The sequence below is a fragment of the Colletotrichum higginsianum genome, chromosome 1 (assembly GCF_001672515.1).
Source record: "Colletotrichum higginsianum IMI 349063 chromosome 1, whole genome shotgun sequence".
In the NCBI taxonomy this organism is placed as follows: Eukaryota; Fungi; Ascomycota; class Sordariomycetes; order Glomerellales; family Glomerellaceae; genus Colletotrichum; species Colletotrichum higginsianum.
Window position 1 is genome coordinate 961,475 of NC_030954.1, and position 17,151 is coordinate 978,625.

Here is a 17,151-nt window from a genome sequence, read left to right on the forward strand (position 1 = left end):
TCATGTTTTATAAAGCCCCTAGGTATCTATACTTTGATTTCCCCCCTTGACGTGTTATGAACTCCTTCCAAAAACCCATGAAATAAAGGCCAACAAGACCGCCGTTGTGCCACCATGATGAGAGATCCTCGCCCGCTAGGGCGCGCGCGCACCCCCAGTCTCGAATGCCAATATTGAAATGAAGCAGAAAGGTTGAAGCCATCCGCATAGACTCTTTTTCGCCCTGCCCCAAACTGAACGCGTTGAAACCCATAGAAAAAAGTGAAGAAGACAACTGTTATGTTGTTCCGCCCTCTCTGATGCATCGACGCCCGCCGTCCCAGGTGAAGAAGGCTAAAGATGGAAGAACAAGGATAGGAAAAAGACGAAGAAATGGCTCAATGGGTATCCGGCGGCTGCCATCTGCAAGTAATGCCAAATTCCACAAGCAGCGTGGGATGAAGAGAACGCGCGGTCGTGCAATGCATCTGCCGCCAGTAAGCACATCCCCCGAACCATGGATGCCACTGTCCCGCATCAAAGAAAGACCCACGACCGTCCGATGGCTTCTTCATTCCCCTTCGTCGGTGCTCGACTCGTCCGACGAGCTATCCACTTCGTCTTCCGCGGTGCCCGAGGTCCCGCGCAGCTGCAGGAGCAACTGCTCGGCCGTGATCGTCTTGCCGCCCGGTGTGCCGTTGGGCGCCGCCGCGGGGTTCGCGTTCGGGTCCAGGTTCGCGTTCGGGTCCAGGTTCGCGTTCGGCCCCTTGGACGGGCTTGGCACGTGGACCTCGATGCGATAGTTGCCCTGCTGGTATGACGACGACGGCCGGCTGTGCTCTCCCTGCGATGCGCGGGGGGCCGCCTGCGACAGCCGCAACGTTGGATCCTCCGTCGCCGCCGTCGCGTTGGACCCCGAAAGGCCGTTGCCCATCTCCGTCACGCCAACCGTCTCGATCGGCGTGCCCTGCCGCGAGGCCTGTGTCGTCGTGGTCGCGTCGCCGTTTTCGTTGATGCGAGCCCGCTTGGCCGCGTGGACGTCCCTGCTCGGTGTGTTCGTATCCTCCCGGTCCGCCCTGGGAGTAAGGCCATTTTGGATGCCTAACCGGACGCGTTCGTGTTCCATCTCCTCACGCCCGCGTCGATTCCGCAGCCTGATTCCGTACCTCTTGCGGATCGTGCTCTGCTTGCAGGCGTACGAGTTCTTCAGGCTCGTCAGCTTCTTCTGGACCTCGGCCGAGTCTCCACCCAGTCTGTTGGTGTCGAGGATCTTGAGCTTGAACGTCTCCTCAGCCACCCGCAGCTCCTCTCGCAACGACTCAATTTGCTGCGTCGTCAGGTGAGTCATGTCCTTGGCCTCTGGCATGCCGAGGGGCTTGTCTTGCAGACTGCCGGGCGTCTGCGTGCTCGACGGGGCCGCGCGGGGTGTCTGCGTCTGCGTCTGCGTCTGCGTCGGCGTCGCGGCCGGAGCAACAGAGAAGTGTTGCGGCGCCGGGCTGTTGCTGCTGGAGGATATATAGGTCGGGTTCATGTCCGGCGCCGGTCGTTTGGTGGGAGGGTTGAGGCTGCCCGTCGGCTGGATCATGTTTGACTGCTTGGGGGTAGCCAAGATCTGCTCCTTGCGGACCTCACCAAAGTCGCCGCACACCTTGTTCAGCATGTGGTACTGCAGGCCAGTCAAGCTTCCGAACTTTTGTACGCAGTGAGGACAGAGGTATCTGTCTCCACCGGAGCCAGAGGGTGCCGCCGGCTTTGTGCATATCTGCTTCCTGATGTGCTGGAGCGCCATTAGTTTGATGCTTATGTTGAGGCGGGTTCGTGAAATGGGAGAAACGTACATAACCGAAAGCGGCCTGCTCCGAGAACACATGTTGGCATTTCTGGCACCTCATGCTGGACGGATTAACATGTCCAGACGGCGAAGCGGCGTACTGCATCGACGTTCGAGGCTGGGCGGAGACCTGTTGTTGCTGCAGTTGCTGAGAAGGGTTGCCCTGCAGAGACGGGATGACATGTTCGTTCTCGACAATGTCGTCGGCGTTGTAGCCCAGACGATCCGCCCGCGCGAGGGCGTTGACGAGACGGCGAGCCTCGATGGTGCGCAGGCGAACCACGAGGGCCTTGTCGAGGAAAGTGTTGCTGGCCTTGGCGATGATCTTATCAGCGACCTCGTCCAAATCAGCTTGACTCATCCAATCGATCAACTCGTGCTTTCCCGCCAAGATGATTTTCGAGCCAAAGGCTCGAAGGTTTCTCTGAATGATCTTGGTGTCTGCGCCATGCATGGCGACGTTCATCTGAATGGGTGTCAGCGATGCTTAACTTCACGTGCACGGGAGGGTTGGGGGGTAAGATGATGAGCCATGATTTACTCACAAGGAAAGCCGAATGGTACTCGGACCCCACGAGACATTTCTCATAGTTGTCACGGACGGCGCGCTGGAGGGCCTTTGTGTCGCAATCCTTGATGGCGGCGCAGAGCTTCGCATAATCGTCCGTGAAGAGCTTCGTATCCTGGTCCTGGTCCTGGCCGTTGGCAGGAGGAGGAGGTGCCGGCGTGGCCGCTTGAGGCACGTCTGACGTGACAAGCGGAGGAGCCGTGTGCCGATGACCAGGCACCGGCACCGGCACCGGCGTTTGCTTCGGCTCGAAGGGCGGATGTCCCTGCTGCGGCGCGTGGGGGAACGTCGGCGGCGAGTGGAAGTTGGTGCCGACTTCTCGGAATCCGCTGACGTTGCCGTTCATTGCGGAAGGAAAGAAAGCCGTCCGGCTCCAGTCCTTCCCCTTTCCTTTCCTTCCTGGGAGGCTCGTTGCCGGAGTGATGCAAGTGGAGTTGGCGATGGCGATGGCGATGGCGATGTGCAAGTCTGGCGGTTTTGTCGACCACGTGACTGCTGCTGGAAAGGTGCGCGGAAGTCTGCAAACTGGAATCTGCAAACTGGAAGCGGACGGGCGGGTGCAAGCTGCGCAAGTCGTCAGTATCTGGGCGCAAGCAATCGTCAAGGGCCAGGCGACTCACTCTGCAGCGTTTGACGCGTCTCTTCACGACGGCCAAAGTATCGCGACTAGCTTCGCTGCCACTTTGCTGATCTGCGCGCTTCGCTATAGTGGGTTGCACCGTTGGAGTGGCGGGGGCAGAAAATAGAGAATTAGGGGGGAAAAAATAATTAGGGCCGCCTGGGGGGGGCTTTCTTCTATAGCTGAAATTAGGGTAGTTAAAGGGGCAGTGACGCTATATCTCAAGTGGAGAAGGCGCTATGTGCTGCTATAAGTATAATAAAGCAAGAGAAATGGACCCGCTCTTGCAGTTTATGAATATCCCATTGGTCCACGGCACGAAGGGAAGGGGCCCCCCACTTCCTCAACCCTACCTACCGATCCCAAAATTGGAGGGGGGGTCAGATTCGGACAAAGACGGTGCAGAGTGGTGATCCCCGTCACCTCTTACAGGGGGTGACACATGCTGCGAAACAACCTTGTATTTTGACTCCATTGATGCTCCCCGATGTGTCGAGCATCGACGAGTCAGAACGCTTGTGCAACAACTGGCGCTGGTCAGGCGAGGGCTACCGACATAATGGGCAATGCATCTATTGTCCAACATTATCAAATAAAAAACCATACAGAGTACTATGGTGGCTGGCTCTTAGTGCCGGGCGCGTCACTTGAATACCGTGTTCCCTGGCACTTGGGGTATTGTAAAGTTGTGTATCCGTGCAACCTTGAGAGCAACAGCCTTTGCTATTCATTGAACTAAGATGGATGATGCATGCGCTAGTACGGCACCCCCGGGACACGCTTGCGTGAGAAGGCGCGCCAGGTCCAGACCAAGACCCTCTGAATATCATTACAATAATAACTATTGATAACCATACTGCTTTGTGCTGACACGTTAGTCAACCTATTCATCATGGCGTCCACGGCATCCCGTCCAAGCCCGCTCCCCCCCCGTTGACCCCGAGGCGTCGTCATGAGAAGTTCCGTCCCAACCTGGGGTATCATTTCCAATCCCTCATTGCCTATCTGTATCCGCTACTACTCAAATGTTCTCGCCGATGCACGCGAGCATCAGCCTCTGGTAATCCCCGCTCGTCTCGCCCTTGATCCTGCCCGCCAGGCTGCGCTTGTACCTGGCCTGGTATGCGCCCTTGACGTTGGCCAGGAACTCCCGGTCCCAGTGGTACCGGACAACGCGCGCGACGAGGAGGTGGTCCTTGGTGCCGAGGCCGGCCATCGAGTCTTCGAGGAGCTGCGCGGCGTGCATGTACTTGTCGACGGCGTGGCGGAGCTGGAAGAGCAGCGCGTCTTCCATGTGACCAGAAAATTCCTTCCACGCGGTGTTAGTATTCTGCGGTAGGACTACTGGCAGAGTCAACTCACCTTTTTGATGACATCGTCCAGCTTCCTCCTGAATTTCTGCTCGTACGCCTGGTTGATGGCGCGGATCTGGTTGTCGTTGCGCGTGCTGAGGATGCTGCAGACCAGCATCTCGTCCGTGCCGATCTTGCCCTCGGTGGCCTTGTACAGCTCCATAACATCAGAGTCCACCTGCTGCGGCACGACGGGCGCCGAATCCTCTGCCCTGTTTGCGCCGAGCACAATGAGGAAATGCCTCTCCGTCTTGAGGCTGAGGTCGCCCTTGACATCGTCCTCGAGGCGCCTCTTGAACGTCTGCTGATACGCGCTCTTGATGGCCTGCAAATCGGCGTTGGACCGTCCAAGGAGAACGTCGTTGAGGACACTCTCCTTCGTGCCCAAGCCATCCATGGCCTCATACAGGTTGTAGATGTCTGACCTGAGAGGACCGCGCGCCACCGACACCAGGCCCTTTTGGAACCAGCTGCTCGTCTCCTTCTTGATATCCTGCTCGAGGTCGCGCTTGAAGTTTCGGTGGTAGGCGGTCCTAATCGCATCGATCTGCAAAGGGTCCTTGGTCGCCAAGCAGCGGATCAGTGCCTTTTCATCGGTGCCAAACCCCTTCATCGCAGCCCGCGCCGCGGCGGCGTCGGGTGAGCCATCCCACTGGATGATCTGGGGCGGGCCGTAGCCAAGCGACGCGGGCGTCGGAGGCCCGAAGTGCTGGGGCGGCGGGGCGCCATACTGCTGGCTGGGCGGGGGGCCGGGAGGCGGTGCGCCGTAGCCACTAGGCGCGGGCGAATGTCCGTAGGGCGACGGAGGGATCGGCGGAGGCGCGCCGTACTGGCCGCCCTGGGGCGGGTACTGACCCGGCGGAGGTCCGGCAGGAGGAGGATAGTGGCCTCCTTGGGGAGGATATTGGCCGGGTGGGGGTTGCTGGTAGTAGCCGCCGTGTTGCGGCGGAGGCGCGCCGTACTGGCCTGGAGGAGGGCCTGCGGGCGGAGGGTACTGGCCGTGCTGGGGAGGATAGGGCGATCCGCCATAGCCGGCCTGGGGAGGCGGAGGGTATTGCTGGCCGTAGCCTTGGCCATGCGGCTCTAGGCGGTGTCAGTTCCCATCATCGGAAGATACACTTTTGAGAGATGGAGAAGAGCATCGGGATGCGACTCACGGGCGCCGTAGCCGTGCTGGCCTGGATACGACATTGATGTCTCGAGTGCGACACGCAGAGTTCGGTCGGCTGTGTGATGCCGGGAGAATCGGGAGCTTGCGTCAGAGGAGGGCGGGGTATTGGTGTTGGGTCACTGGTATTGGTGACTGGTGTGCCGTAGGTCGTGCTTCGCTATTGGAATAGGTAGGTAGGTAGTAGAATCAGCTGCGGGGCAGGATTGACGGTGACGGAGATGATGCAGAAGGACGGAAAGTCGGATGACGGGGATCTTGGAGGACAGACTGGGCAGGTTAGGTTATTTAAAGGAGCGAGCCCGGAGAGAGAAAGAGAAAGACGCAGAGGGCGAGTCCGGCCTGTCGCCGTGGCAGTGAGGCAAGGTTGCGCGTTCTAACTTCTGGGGAAGTGATCCTTTCCGTCTCGTCAGCTGCTCTTGGGCCGCCGGACCTGCTGCAGTGCGTGCTGCACACAGGACGAAAAGGCAAAATCCCAACAACCCATCGGGCTGATGATGGCCGCCGCCGGGAGAGATTTACGATTAGTGTACAGCAAGGTGCGGAGTACATAGGTACGGTACGGTACGGTACGGTGGCTTAGTAGGAGCACGCGCCCAACGTCATGGCGACAGAAGCTCTGGGCGGCGCGGGCAGTGCGGCCAAAGGTCCACAGAAAGCGACCATTTGTCTCCAACTGTTTTCCGTTGTCGGATTCGTTCAAGCGGCAAACCCTGTCGGGCTCATGTTGCGCCACAGAGATGCGTAATCGAGAGGGGCTGCCCAGTCCCAGTCAGAGGCAGATTTTCCTTCGACCAGAGCTCAGAAGCTGCCGTCCGATGCGAGGCCGGTCGGTCGTCGGGTATTTCTTGGTGTTGTTCGTCGTCAGGGTCGTCAAGAGAGGAAACCACGAATTCGAACGGATACACTTGTCTGTCTGCACCATACGTGCGATAGATCAGTGTAGAGTCGCTAGACGCGCAATACGCGCACCTGCACCTGGAGGGGCTCGATCGACAACGACCCTACCCGCCCTATGATGATGACCTGCACTGTGGGGGCCAGAGCTCCCTTGCCCATACACGCAGCGCACAGCACGCAGCACGCCGGTCGGTCGGTCTCGTTTTCTGGGAGGAGCTTGGCGAGTGGATCTGGCAGAAACAGAAACGCCAGAAGGGAAGGAGGGGCAATGGTTCGTCTGGAAAGTTATGGATTGCACCGGTGCACGAGCCACAAGCGAGCAGTTGCACCGCCACTTTTGGTTCACTCAGCCTCCCCGGTCAAGTCCGACCTGATCATCAGCCACAGGGGTTATGTTATATAAGCATTGCTTGGTGGATATGGAGGAGCCCATCACCCAGCCCTTCACCGGCATCTCCACCAATGATTGTGTTGTCTCATATGGCTCTGCTTGGGTGGCGTCCTGAGACGTCTTACGGCAGCTGCGTTGCGACAGGAACAAGAACAGGAGGGGGGAGAATCAGAGGAAGATTACTTTGTAGGCGGACGAACAAGGACACAACAGGCAGAGGAACGCGGGTGGCAGGGAGACGCACCTCCACACAAGACCTCCCTGGGGGTTTCCCATTGGCCCGACAGGTCATTCTCAGATTAGATAAGCGAGCGAACCAACCCCAGCCAGCGCGAGCCACGGCCTGGCCATCACTTCCCGTCATCTTCCTTGCTTTCCACGCGCTTCGGTTGACTTGACATCCCCCCTACCCCCCTAACCCCCACTACCCGCTATCCGCTAAATGGCAATTACCCCTGGCTGAACAACCCCCCCCAACCACCAACATTTCCCCATCACCACCTCCAGTTGCTCCATCACCAGCCATCCGCCTTTGCTAGTGTAGTGCACTGCAGTAAAACCACCATGGCTCCCACGAGCAGTAACCGTAGGTCTGTTTGCTTTTCCTCCTCGCTTCTCCAGTTTTTCTGTCGCTATTCTCGTATGCGAGATCCCTTCAGATTCATCTTGGTACACGATCGACATTGATATCCACCATCCATCCATCCATCCGCGTATCAGTTTTTGTTGCGTCTGTCTGGCATCGTCGCTGTTCTTGTCCCCCCCGGGCATCATCCTCAACCGGCACCTCGTCCACAAGACAACCTGCAGCCGCGCTCGTCCAGTGTCGAGATGCGCCCTTCCGCTCCCCTCCCTCTGCTGCTGTCCGTCTCCACGGCCGCCAACGCCATCCCCCTCCTCGATCGTCTGCTTCACCTCCGGGCTGATGCGAAACCCACAAAGACATACTTGGTGGTCAACGTCGAGGGAAGTCCCAGCACCGATGCTCCTCAGGTCGTTACCGTCACCCAGTCTCCAGCCAAGACTACCGTGACGGAAAGGGTCACCGACACCGCCATCATCACCTCTCCGGCCGCTCACACAACCGAGACGGCCCAGACAACATCAACTTCCACCTCACTCGTCGTCGTCAACGTCGACGCCACCACCGATGGAGGGTCAACGACGACCATCACCGTCTACCCAACTGTGACGCCTAGTTCCGAGTCAACCCCTCAAGTGCCTACGACGACTTCGACACCACCACCATCAGCTCCTCCGCCGAGCTCTGCCGAGCCTAAGCCGTCTTCATCGCTTTTGTCAGAAAACCCCACGTCTCAGCAACCCATCAGCTCATCCACTGCCAGCACGTCCGTCCCATTGGTTTCTTTGGGCCCTTCGTCAAGCACAGCATCCTCTTCGATTCCTCCTGTCGTGGTGTCGCCTCCGTCGACAGAGACATCAACCCCCCTGAGCACATCGTCGTCACGACCCGCGAGCCCTTGGACATCTGCGGTCGAGCATCCGCCGCCTTTTTCGTCTTCAATCGAGACTCAGGTGGTACCGAGCTCATCCTCACTAGTGTCTGCCGTCACCTCCACTGCCATCATCCAACCCCCTCCATCGACTGAGGTGCCGGGCTCATCCTCCGCGGTCACCACTGCCATCGTTCAGCCCCCTCCATCGACAGAGAGTCCAGCAACTCAGGAAGTGCCGAGCTCATCCTCTGCAGTCACCACTACCATCATCCCGCCCCCTCCATTGACTGAGAGTCCAGCGAGTCTCAGTGCTCCCCACTCACCGTCTGCCGGTCCTTCCACGGTTGTGGCAGAGCCGCTGCCCTCAACGTGGATATCCGCAGCACCACCCGTATCTTCCTCTATTGCCGTCAACCTTCCCACGTCCGCGATCGAGCCTCCTCAGTCGACAAGCATCTGGGTGGTTCCAAGCGAGCCGGCATCATCAGTTCCAGTCGAGCCATCCACGGCCATCGTTGCGCCTCCCCCGCCAACGCCTACCGTTATCTTGCCCACTTCCAACGCCGCTCCGCCCGCGGAGCCGTCATCCACCTCCTCGGCAAACACTACTTCGTCTTCGACGTGGACCACGAGCTCGACATCCACTCTGCTCACCAGCACCACGGAGGCTTACACCCAGGTTTATGAGACCGCTCACCAGCCCACGTCTGTGTATGGACCCAGCTCCATTCCCCAGCCTTCGACGTTTGTTACCAGCGTCCTCCCTTTCACTTCGCCATCCCCTGTCTCGACTTCTGCCCAGAGCTACGACGACGGATACTGGCACACTAGCAAATACCACGAGTGGACCGGCGCCGCCAGTGCGACGCCTCGCTACCGTCGGTGAAGAGTCGCATTTTGAATAGCACGACTCACAAAACGACGATTGACGTGTCCTATGTACCATTAACGTGTTTTGTTTTCTTACAGAGTGCCTTCAGTGGCGTGGTTTCGGCCATGAACTGAACGACGATTTGTTTTACGTCTTCATGAGCGGCATGTACTGATGAGATCTGAGAAATGAAGGGTCGTCAGCTGGTGCGAAACAACACGTCGTGTCGGTCGGACCGTGGCAGGGGCTCACAGCAGCACAAACCAAGAGCTGGAACGCGCTGTCTTCATTGGGTTTCCTAATTTTTAATTAGATAGAATGTAGATAGATAGTCAAGCAAGTCATCACTTGTCATTGTTTTCTCTCCCCGTGAAAGACTTGCTTCGCACCGAGTGTGATGGCCCAACCAGCTCCCGCAAAATTCAAACGGTTGGCCGAGACACAGTCAGTGTATGACCACTCTCCCCTTCCCCTCCCAAAGGATCATTCAATAACAAAAGCAAGCCTGACCCGGCCGTCGTCGAACGACAAGTCACTTTCTCATCCGTCAGTCATCTTGTTCTAGCGCGTGCTCATCCGCATCAGCCCTCACGCAACGGTTTCCAGTCTTTCCCAAGCGAGATGTTTCCCCGACGGCATGAAGCCCATCCCCCGGCCCCCAGCCCCCGTCCCCTTTCATCAAAATGTGCTTCCGAAACCCGGGAACCGCGACGTCGGGTCAAAGGCATGGCAAACGATGGGCCGCCTCGTGCGGCGGTATCAGGTCGGCCCCGCAAGCTCGCCGGTTCTAGCAGATACACAGAGATTAGGACGCGTTTATAACCAGGACAAAATCCTCATACGACGACGTCTTCCAAACCGTACAAGACCATCATCCTTTCCCAGCGGACTCCTTATACAGACAAACACACGCATACACGCTCACTCACTCACTCACACACACACACACACACACACACACGGATTAACCAGACTCGACACAATGAACTCCGAGGGCCCCTTCGTCATCGACATCGCCATGAACGCCAGCGACACGCTCCCCAGCTCCCCCTCGGCGCCCGTCCCGGCTCCGGCCGTCAACATCGTCGCCTCCTCGATCCTCATCATCATCGCCTCCCTCGTCTTCGTCGTCGGCGCATTCTGCCTCCTCAAATGGCTCTCCCACCGGCGCGAGCCGCCCGCGGTGGTTCCGAAGTCGCTGACAGCGCGCTCGGCGAGGGGGGGAAGCGCGGGCCAGAGACCAGGCGGCCTCGGGAAGTGGAAGGGATCGTTTTCTTGAAGTGCGATGATGACTCGTGTGAAGGGAGAAGCGGAGGGGGAGGGGGGGAGTCGTCGGTTGTGTGTTCTTGGCGAACAACGCATGGCTTGACAGTTATCCTTACCATATGGTGTGTCGTGCATCTCCGGTCTCACGTTGTTGCTTGAGTGGACTTGAAAGAGGGCTAGGACTTGGTTGGGGGATGCCTGGGTGGGAATCAAATCTTCCCATGCCTGATGCCGCATCGCTGGGATAGGCCGAGGCTTGGGAACGAGTCCGCATGTTTCCGACTGTTTTTCAGCGCGATGTTCGAGTCTGTAGAGTCTTTCTGAAAAAATCATTCCGTCGTTCACTCCTAGCTCCCCTCAACACTGGTAATGTTTGGCGCCTCATTGGTCGTGGGCGAGGGCGATAGCGGCGGCACTAAGGCGTTAGCAACGTCGCCAACGCGAGACACGTTGGACATTGGCGAACCGGTTCGTGGCTTACCCGGCATGTGTTCCTTCTCTGGCGGACGAACCTGACGATGAAGTCATGTTCCTCAAGAGCTTCCGGGTGTGTCCTGTCCTCTGAACGTGTGTGTGCTCTTAGTCGGGTTCCTGCAGGGTCCATGGGTGTACAACCTCTTGCGGGTGGTGAAGAACCAGGACGCCTCGTGTCCGTGCCGAAATGCCCAGACTGGTGGTGCGTGAACACGACGGAGGTTTTGGCTAGTTCCGTTCGATGAGGTGCAGTTCGAAGCAACATCCCAGCAGCTTCCCCGGCAGGCAGCCAACTCCCCCGCCTGTTAACCCTTCCATCATCCGAATTTGCTACTGCGGTGAGCAGCGAGGTCTAAGTTAAGGGTTCGCTCGGCGAGGAGACTAAGTCGTCGTCGCCCAATGGAAGAGCTACACGTCCATCGGCTTGGCTCGAACTCGGAACAGCTGACGGTTGAATGATGAAGTATCCCCGTTCTCCGTCCCAATAATCTCAGAGCAAACGAAGTTCGCTCCCGAGACAGTGAAGCGGGATCAGAGGCCGTAGACGAGCATGGCCCACAAATGGTCAGGGAGCATTCGGGACGGCAGTCTGAGAGGATGAATCGTGGCGATCGTTGATCATCTCCGTCATTCCCGTCGATGGCCTTGCCTTGGCTTCTCTGAATCCTGATCTCGGGTGTATTTCGGCCAAGCCAACGGCTGTCTGTCAGCTGAAAGCGTGGAGAAGGGATACAGAGATATATAGAGGACGTTGGGAAGCTAGCATGTGAAAATAAGGACATGGTCGGCCTATAACCACACACCTTCAGCACTCTGCCTTCTCTCTCCGTTCTTGTCTACAATTTGTAACGTTCTTCTCTACCACTTGGCTCTGACGTTGAGAGATCTTAAACCATAGACACCTCTCGCATCTCCACTAGGAGACAACCGTCACGATGTTTCCCCAACTTAAAGAAAGCCGCCGGAGAGGTCTCCTCTCCACCGTCCTCCTCTTCACGTCGGCCTTCCTCGTCGACAGCACATCGGCATCGCCCTCCCCCGCCACCGCGCCCCTCGATGAGGCAACCGCAAACACGACCCTCCAGGACCTGAGTCACCTCTACCTCGCCCCCGAGGCCTCCTGCGCCGGCCACGAGGGCCAGTGGAACTGCCTCTCCGACAGGTTCCAGCACTGCGCGGACGGGCAGTGGAGCGCCGTGCTGTCGTGCTCCGGCGGGTCCGGCGACCAGGCGGCGGCCGCGGCGTCGTTGTGCAGCCCGCTCGGGAGGACGGACCTCGTCGATTTCGAGGGGGAGTGTAGTGCCGCCTGGGGCTGGGGCGGAGGCGGCGGCAGCGAGGGTTGGGGAGGAGGAGGGGGCACAAGCTGTAACGGGAACCGATGCTATTATGGTGCCGGGGAGAGGCTGGACGTTGAGCGGTGGGTGTATATTGTTGTTGTTGGGGCTATCGTTTTGGGCGTTTGGTGAGAGTTGTTGCTGAAGGACGGCGGGACAGGGGGAATGAGGTAGAAGAGGGATTCATCGTTGTTTGACTTTCATATGTGACTGATACTCAGGGGATCTTCAGGATACATGGAGTGTTATTCAAAGGCATCCAGAAACAAGTAGATCATTTGTATTGAGTTCTTTCTAATTAAATGGTTGTCTATGGTCTATCCAGGCTCACTTCTTGGTGAACGTTGTCTCCTTGAGCAGGAATGTGCACACACATATTGGCCACGTGGTTCCTAGATCCTTTCTGTTCATGATGACCAACAACTTACTTCTTCAAGGTGTTGCTTACGCGTGTTGGGAATCCTGCCCTGGTTTCCTGTTGTGTGAGTCCACTGCGACAGGTCAACAGTTCGTCAGACAAGATTGTCATTTGCAAAACAATTTTGTGAGAAACACAAGCAAGAATCTGAGCTATCCACCACCCAAAATTCCATAACTAGCTAATGCCTTGGCGTATTAAGCATAACCTGCAGGAAATCGACTTCCTGGAAGGGGTGGGTGAAGCAGGTGACGAGGTATGAAGCAGCGCGAACATTAATAGACAACGTCTTGTGTATTTAGAGATATGACTGCCAAACCAAATTACCTTCACAAATCAACCATCTCCACTTCCTCTAACCCACTCAACACTTATGTGCAGTACGTTATCTTCAAAGATGATACATTCTAAAACACTGTGTTGGGCCACGCCGGCCAAGATGCAATACATGACAAGAACTGACTTACCCACTCCGATCGTGTAAGCCTCTGAATGTAAACGCTCGCTAGAACATCAACTTGCAGGGGACGATAAGCATTGCCACCGTGCGGCATCGGTGAGTCTGTGGCACAACGATGTAGGGTTGCCGGGAATAACCAAAGCAAACTTGAGGCTGACATCAAGCGGGATCAACGCTCCACAGATCGCCCTCCAGTGCCTCCACGCAACGGGCTTTGCGCTATCGTGACGTCACCCCTTGGCACATCACAAGATCAGGTTTGGGGCCAATGACATGCGTGTTCTGGACGGCATTTAAGCGGCGTTCGGAGCATCGCCAGTGGGTAGTGGTGGTCAACTCTTCATTACATTTGCTACGAACATATATATATATATATATATCACAGCAGCCTAGCCCTGAAACCTGCTTCACCAAGGAGCGTCTCCAAGAACTCAGTACACTTTGCACAAACCAACATCACAATGGCCACCAACACCAACACCGCCGCGCTCGACGCACAGAACGCCAACACGTACCAGAATGTCGACGCCTACCAGAACCCTAGTGTGAACTCCAACGTCAACCCCAACGCCAACCCTGCGACTACCCAGACGACCACCCAGACGACAACAACCAGCCAGGCGCCAGTGACGCACCCAACCTCGACGGCTGCCACGAGCACGATCGGTGGCGGCGATGCACCCACGACGCACAGCGGTGGCATCGGCCAGCAGATCAAGGGCGCTTTCGCCCAGGGACACGTGAGTTCTTTGCCCCTCCCCCCTCTCGTGCTCGTAACCCGAAGCAACAACCCCAGATGGCCATCGCGCCGGTGATGACTGACTTGACCAAATACCAGGGCGTCGGAGAAGTCCTCCGTGGCAAGTTCAACTCGGCTGTGGACACCGCCGCCGGCGACCCGCAGGGCCAAGCCAAGAACAAGAACATCACGACCGGCGGGGAGAGGGAGTTTGCGACCAAGGATTTCGTGAGGAAGGGCACTTTGGATAAGGCCTTGTAACTTGTTGGATTGGGGTGTGTTTTTTCCATGAGCATGAGCGCGCTTGTTTGTTTATGAGCATGAGTATGATACCAAGTGGCCGGCCGGAATATCTCAGGACGGGTGTCCCATTTTGCTACTAGTTTGTACACGACATCCAAAGGCTGAATATGCAACCTACATGATATTGGAGCATACAACCTGGACATGGGTGTTTCCTCATACGCCATGATATGGGCCGGTCAAATCATGATTCAAGTGCATCGCGGCTTACATCTCTGAGGACGAAAACAAGTCTTGACCGATACCCGTTTCTGCTATTTTCATGACTCCCTCACTCTGTGGAGCGTGGATCCTCGTAGAACCAGACACGTCAAAAGCTCGGATTGCTACACAAACCTTCTCATTGAGCTGCCAGTTGTAACGACATAGAACAGTGTGTAGGACACAGATGTCAGAGTGATAACATATCTGGTTCGTATTCATATCTTGCTTGACACTTGATAGCCGAGGTTCGACAGGCGACTCCCGCTTCCACCTTTGACATCATCCGTTTCTGGTACATAATCAACTTACGCTGCTCAGAACAGCACATACGACCATACCCATTGGAGAATTCGGGATCCCGTCCGCTCTCCCATAGACAAGCCAGTGAGGGCCGGATTAGTAGTTGGGTCGGTGACGACCAGCGAATACCTGGTGTTGTATGTATTGTTTTGCCTTTTTGGTTGTTTGTTATGATAGTTGTTGGTGTTGTTGTCGTTATCAAATGCGTCACTTTTTAACTCAGATGATGTTGGATTACACAACCCTCCTGAATACGTTGGTGTGCATCATGAAACAATGTAAAGTCAGGTCCACAAGACTTTGAGCTTTTGGGCCTGCTACAGCATATTCTCTTACAAGCGTAACATTATACGATCATCTCACGTAGGAAACTTCGACAGCAAGGGCCGTATGATTTCCTCGTATCATGATGTAGAGCAGTAATGGATTCATTGACACGCATCTGTTGAATCAATTTCCATCGTGGTACCTTTCATTTGACCTGCTTGCGTGCACCACCGAAACAGCCCGGCGCCGGGCAAGAGTCTCCCCTCGTTGCAAGGGGCTCGCTCCCCTTGCCTGAAGCCTCAGCGTCTTCCACTGTTCTTGATCAACTCGGGATCAATCTCGAAGCTCGAGAAGTTGTCCACGAGGTCGTCCCACATCTTGGGGTCGTGCTCGTGCTTCTGCTCGCTGTTCCACGCGTAGTCGGTGATGGTCAGCGCCCGGCTCGTCTCGAACATGAAGGCGACGGACCCGAGCGAGATCTGCATCGCGGGGGGGTCCTCCCTCGACGCCGCGGCGAACTGCTCGTACGCGACGCCGTGGGGCACGAAGCCGGACTCGAACGAGATGCTCCCCGGCCGGAACTCGTCGGACCGCCCGCCGTACTCGCCGTAGATCAGCCCCATGAGCTCCGACGCGCCGTTGCGGTGGTAGTAGGGCGGCCGGTACGTGTGCGACGCGACGTCCCACCTCGGCGAGAAGATGAGGAAGTCGGCCAGCGGCGCCGTCGGGTCCCTCGACCTGGCCGTCAGGACGCAGAAGATGGACGGGTCGATGTGGTCGACCGAGATGGAGCCCACGGCGACGAACTTGGTCAGGTCGTACTTGTAGGGCACGTAGTTGCCGTGCCACGCGACGACGTCGAACGGGCAGTGCCGCTGCGTGCTGTTGAAGAACCTGCCGCCCAGCTTGTAGACGATGTCCCACGGGTCGTCCTTGGTCACCTCGTACGCCGCGACGGGGTGCAGGAAGTCGCGCGCGTTGGCCAGGCCGTTGGCGCCCAGGGGGCCCAGCTCGGGCAGCTCCCAGCCGGAGCCCCAGACCTCGAGTATGTAGCCGCGCGTCGGCCCCTCGACCCTGACCTGGAAGCGGAGGCCGCGCTGGATGACGCAGATCTCGCCCGGCTGCACGTAGAGGAAGCCGAACTCGGTCTGGATGTCGAGGGCGCCCTGCTGCGGCACGATGAGCCAGTCCCCGTCCGAGTTGGCAAAGGCCTTCTTCGTCATGCTCTTGTTGCACAGGTACACGTGGGTGGCCAGGCCCTCTCGCAGCGTCGGGTCACCCGAGCCGGCCACGGTCTTCAGGCCTTGAACGAAGTCGACGTCCTCTCCGTCGGGGATGGGAAACGGCTTCCAGGCTAACTGAGTCGGCGATACGTGAACTCGGGGGTTGATGGGGATGAATGTCGACTCTGTGTCCTTGTTGTCGGGGAGCTCGGTCTGGATGAGACACAGGTTGGGTTGGGTTAGCTACAGCAATTGGAGAGGCCACTGCTGCTGTGAAAGGCAGCTCACAAATCCCTGATGGGCCACCGCTGGTCGGGAACGGTACAGCCATGCTTTCTTGTTCGCGTGTCGAGGAGCGACGAACGACGAAGCCGTCAGCTGCTCTGCGTAGAGTCCATATCGTATGCTCCTAGGGTTGTTCTGACCCCTCGGGATCGTGCCGGCGATGGCCTCGGACTCGAAGCTGTTGTTGAAGCCGGGCTGGTACGTGTACGGATCGTTCGAGCGGGTCGCGAAGGATGGGATCGTTCCGTTCTTCTGCGTTTCCGCCCAGTGAAAGATGTTTTGGAAGTCCTTCGGAGCGAGGTTTTGGGCGGCCATGGCGATCTCGAGCTGGCTCGTGAGGGGGTTCGAGGAGGGGTTTGACGATGACGACGGCTCACCCTCACTGGGGCTGACCCGGGCTTTTTGTAAGATCCGCTACCCCGTTCATCATGTCTGTTGCGGAAAGCTTCACCCCACATCGAGCGACTCGAGCTAAGGAACGTTACTCCACACGGTCCTCAACGAACAAGGCAGAGAGTTCCAGCGCTTGGGGTTGTTGCTGTGACATGAGTTGTGTTGGAGTTCCGTGCGGGTTGTTCCCCCTTAGCGTGTGGGGACCGGGTGTTTCTGTCATGACTGACAAAGGCGGAGGAGATTCAAGGTGGGCACGGCAATTGTGGATGTAACGATACATGTGCCGTTTACCAACTGCTACCAAAACAACTGATATCTTTGAAGAAAAGAAATGTCGCCGTCCTAGCTG

General features: G+C 57.3%; 7 protein-coding genes across 7 annotated transcripts; 4 read left to right on the plus strand and 3 right to left on the minus strand.

Annotated features, from left to right (window-relative positions):
* Positions 1–550: 550 nt before the first annotated feature.
* On the minus strand, positions 551–2,724 carry CH63R_00307 (uncharacterized protein; the record flags this gene model as incomplete). Its single annotated transcript, XM_018295282.1, has 3 exons — positions 551–1,756; positions 1,818–2,276; positions 2,356–2,724. 3 exons carry the CDS (start codon positions 2,722–2,724, stop codon positions 551–553), a joined length of 2,034 nt encoding a protein of 677 aa, XP_018163644.1.
* Positions 2,725–4,018: 1,294 nt separating this feature from the next.
* CH63R_00308 (Annexin) lies at positions 4,019–5,540 on the minus strand (the record flags this gene model as incomplete). The annotated part of the gene is made up of 3 exons (XM_018295283.1): positions 4,019–4,306; positions 4,360–5,432; positions 5,507–5,540. 3 exons carry the CDS (start codon positions 5,538–5,540, stop codon positions 4,019–4,021), a joined length of 1,395 nt encoding a protein of 464 aa, XP_018163645.1.
* A 2,099-nt stretch (positions 5,541–7,639) lies between these two features.
* On the plus strand, positions 7,640–9,151 carry CH63R_00309 (uncharacterized protein; the record flags this gene model as incomplete). Its single annotated transcript, XM_018295284.1, has 1 exon — positions 7,640–9,151. The coding sequence occupies one exon, from the start codon at positions 7,640–7,642 to the stop codon at positions 9,149–9,151; it is 1,512 nt and encodes a 503-aa protein (XP_018163646.1).
* A 967-nt stretch (positions 9,152–10,118) lies between these two features.
* Positions 10,119–10,415, plus strand: CH63R_00310 (uncharacterized protein; the record flags this gene model as incomplete). The annotated part of the gene is made up of 1 exon (XM_018295285.1): positions 10,119–10,415. One exon carries the CDS (start codon positions 10,119–10,121, stop codon positions 10,413–10,415), a length of 297 nt encoding a protein of 98 aa, XP_018163647.1.
* A 1,396-nt stretch (positions 10,416–11,811) lies between these two features.
* Positions 11,812–12,342, plus strand: CH63R_00311 (uncharacterized protein; the record flags this gene model as incomplete). The annotated part of the gene is made up of 1 exon (XM_018295286.1): positions 11,812–12,342. The coding sequence occupies one exon, from the start codon at positions 11,812–11,814 to the stop codon at positions 12,340–12,342; it is 531 nt and encodes a 176-aa protein (XP_018163648.1).
* Positions 12,343–13,549: 1,207 nt separating this feature from the next.
* CH63R_00312 (uncharacterized protein) lies at positions 13,550–14,088 on the plus strand (the record flags this gene model as incomplete). The annotated part of the gene is made up of 2 exons (XM_018295287.1): positions 13,550–13,828; positions 13,927–14,088. 2 exons carry the CDS (start codon positions 13,550–13,552, stop codon positions 14,086–14,088), a joined length of 441 nt encoding a protein of 146 aa, XP_018163649.1.
* A 1,112-nt stretch (positions 14,089–15,200) lies between these two features.
* On the minus strand, positions 15,201–16,724 carry CH63R_00313 (Homogentisate 1,2-dioxygenase; the record flags this gene model as incomplete). The annotated part of the gene is made up of 2 exons (XM_018295288.1): positions 15,201–16,367; positions 16,413–16,724. The coding sequence occupies 2 exons, from the start codon at positions 16,722–16,724 to the stop codon at positions 15,201–15,203; spliced, it is 1,479 nt and encodes a 492-aa protein (XP_018163650.1).
* Positions 16,725–17,151: the final 427 nt, after the last annotated feature.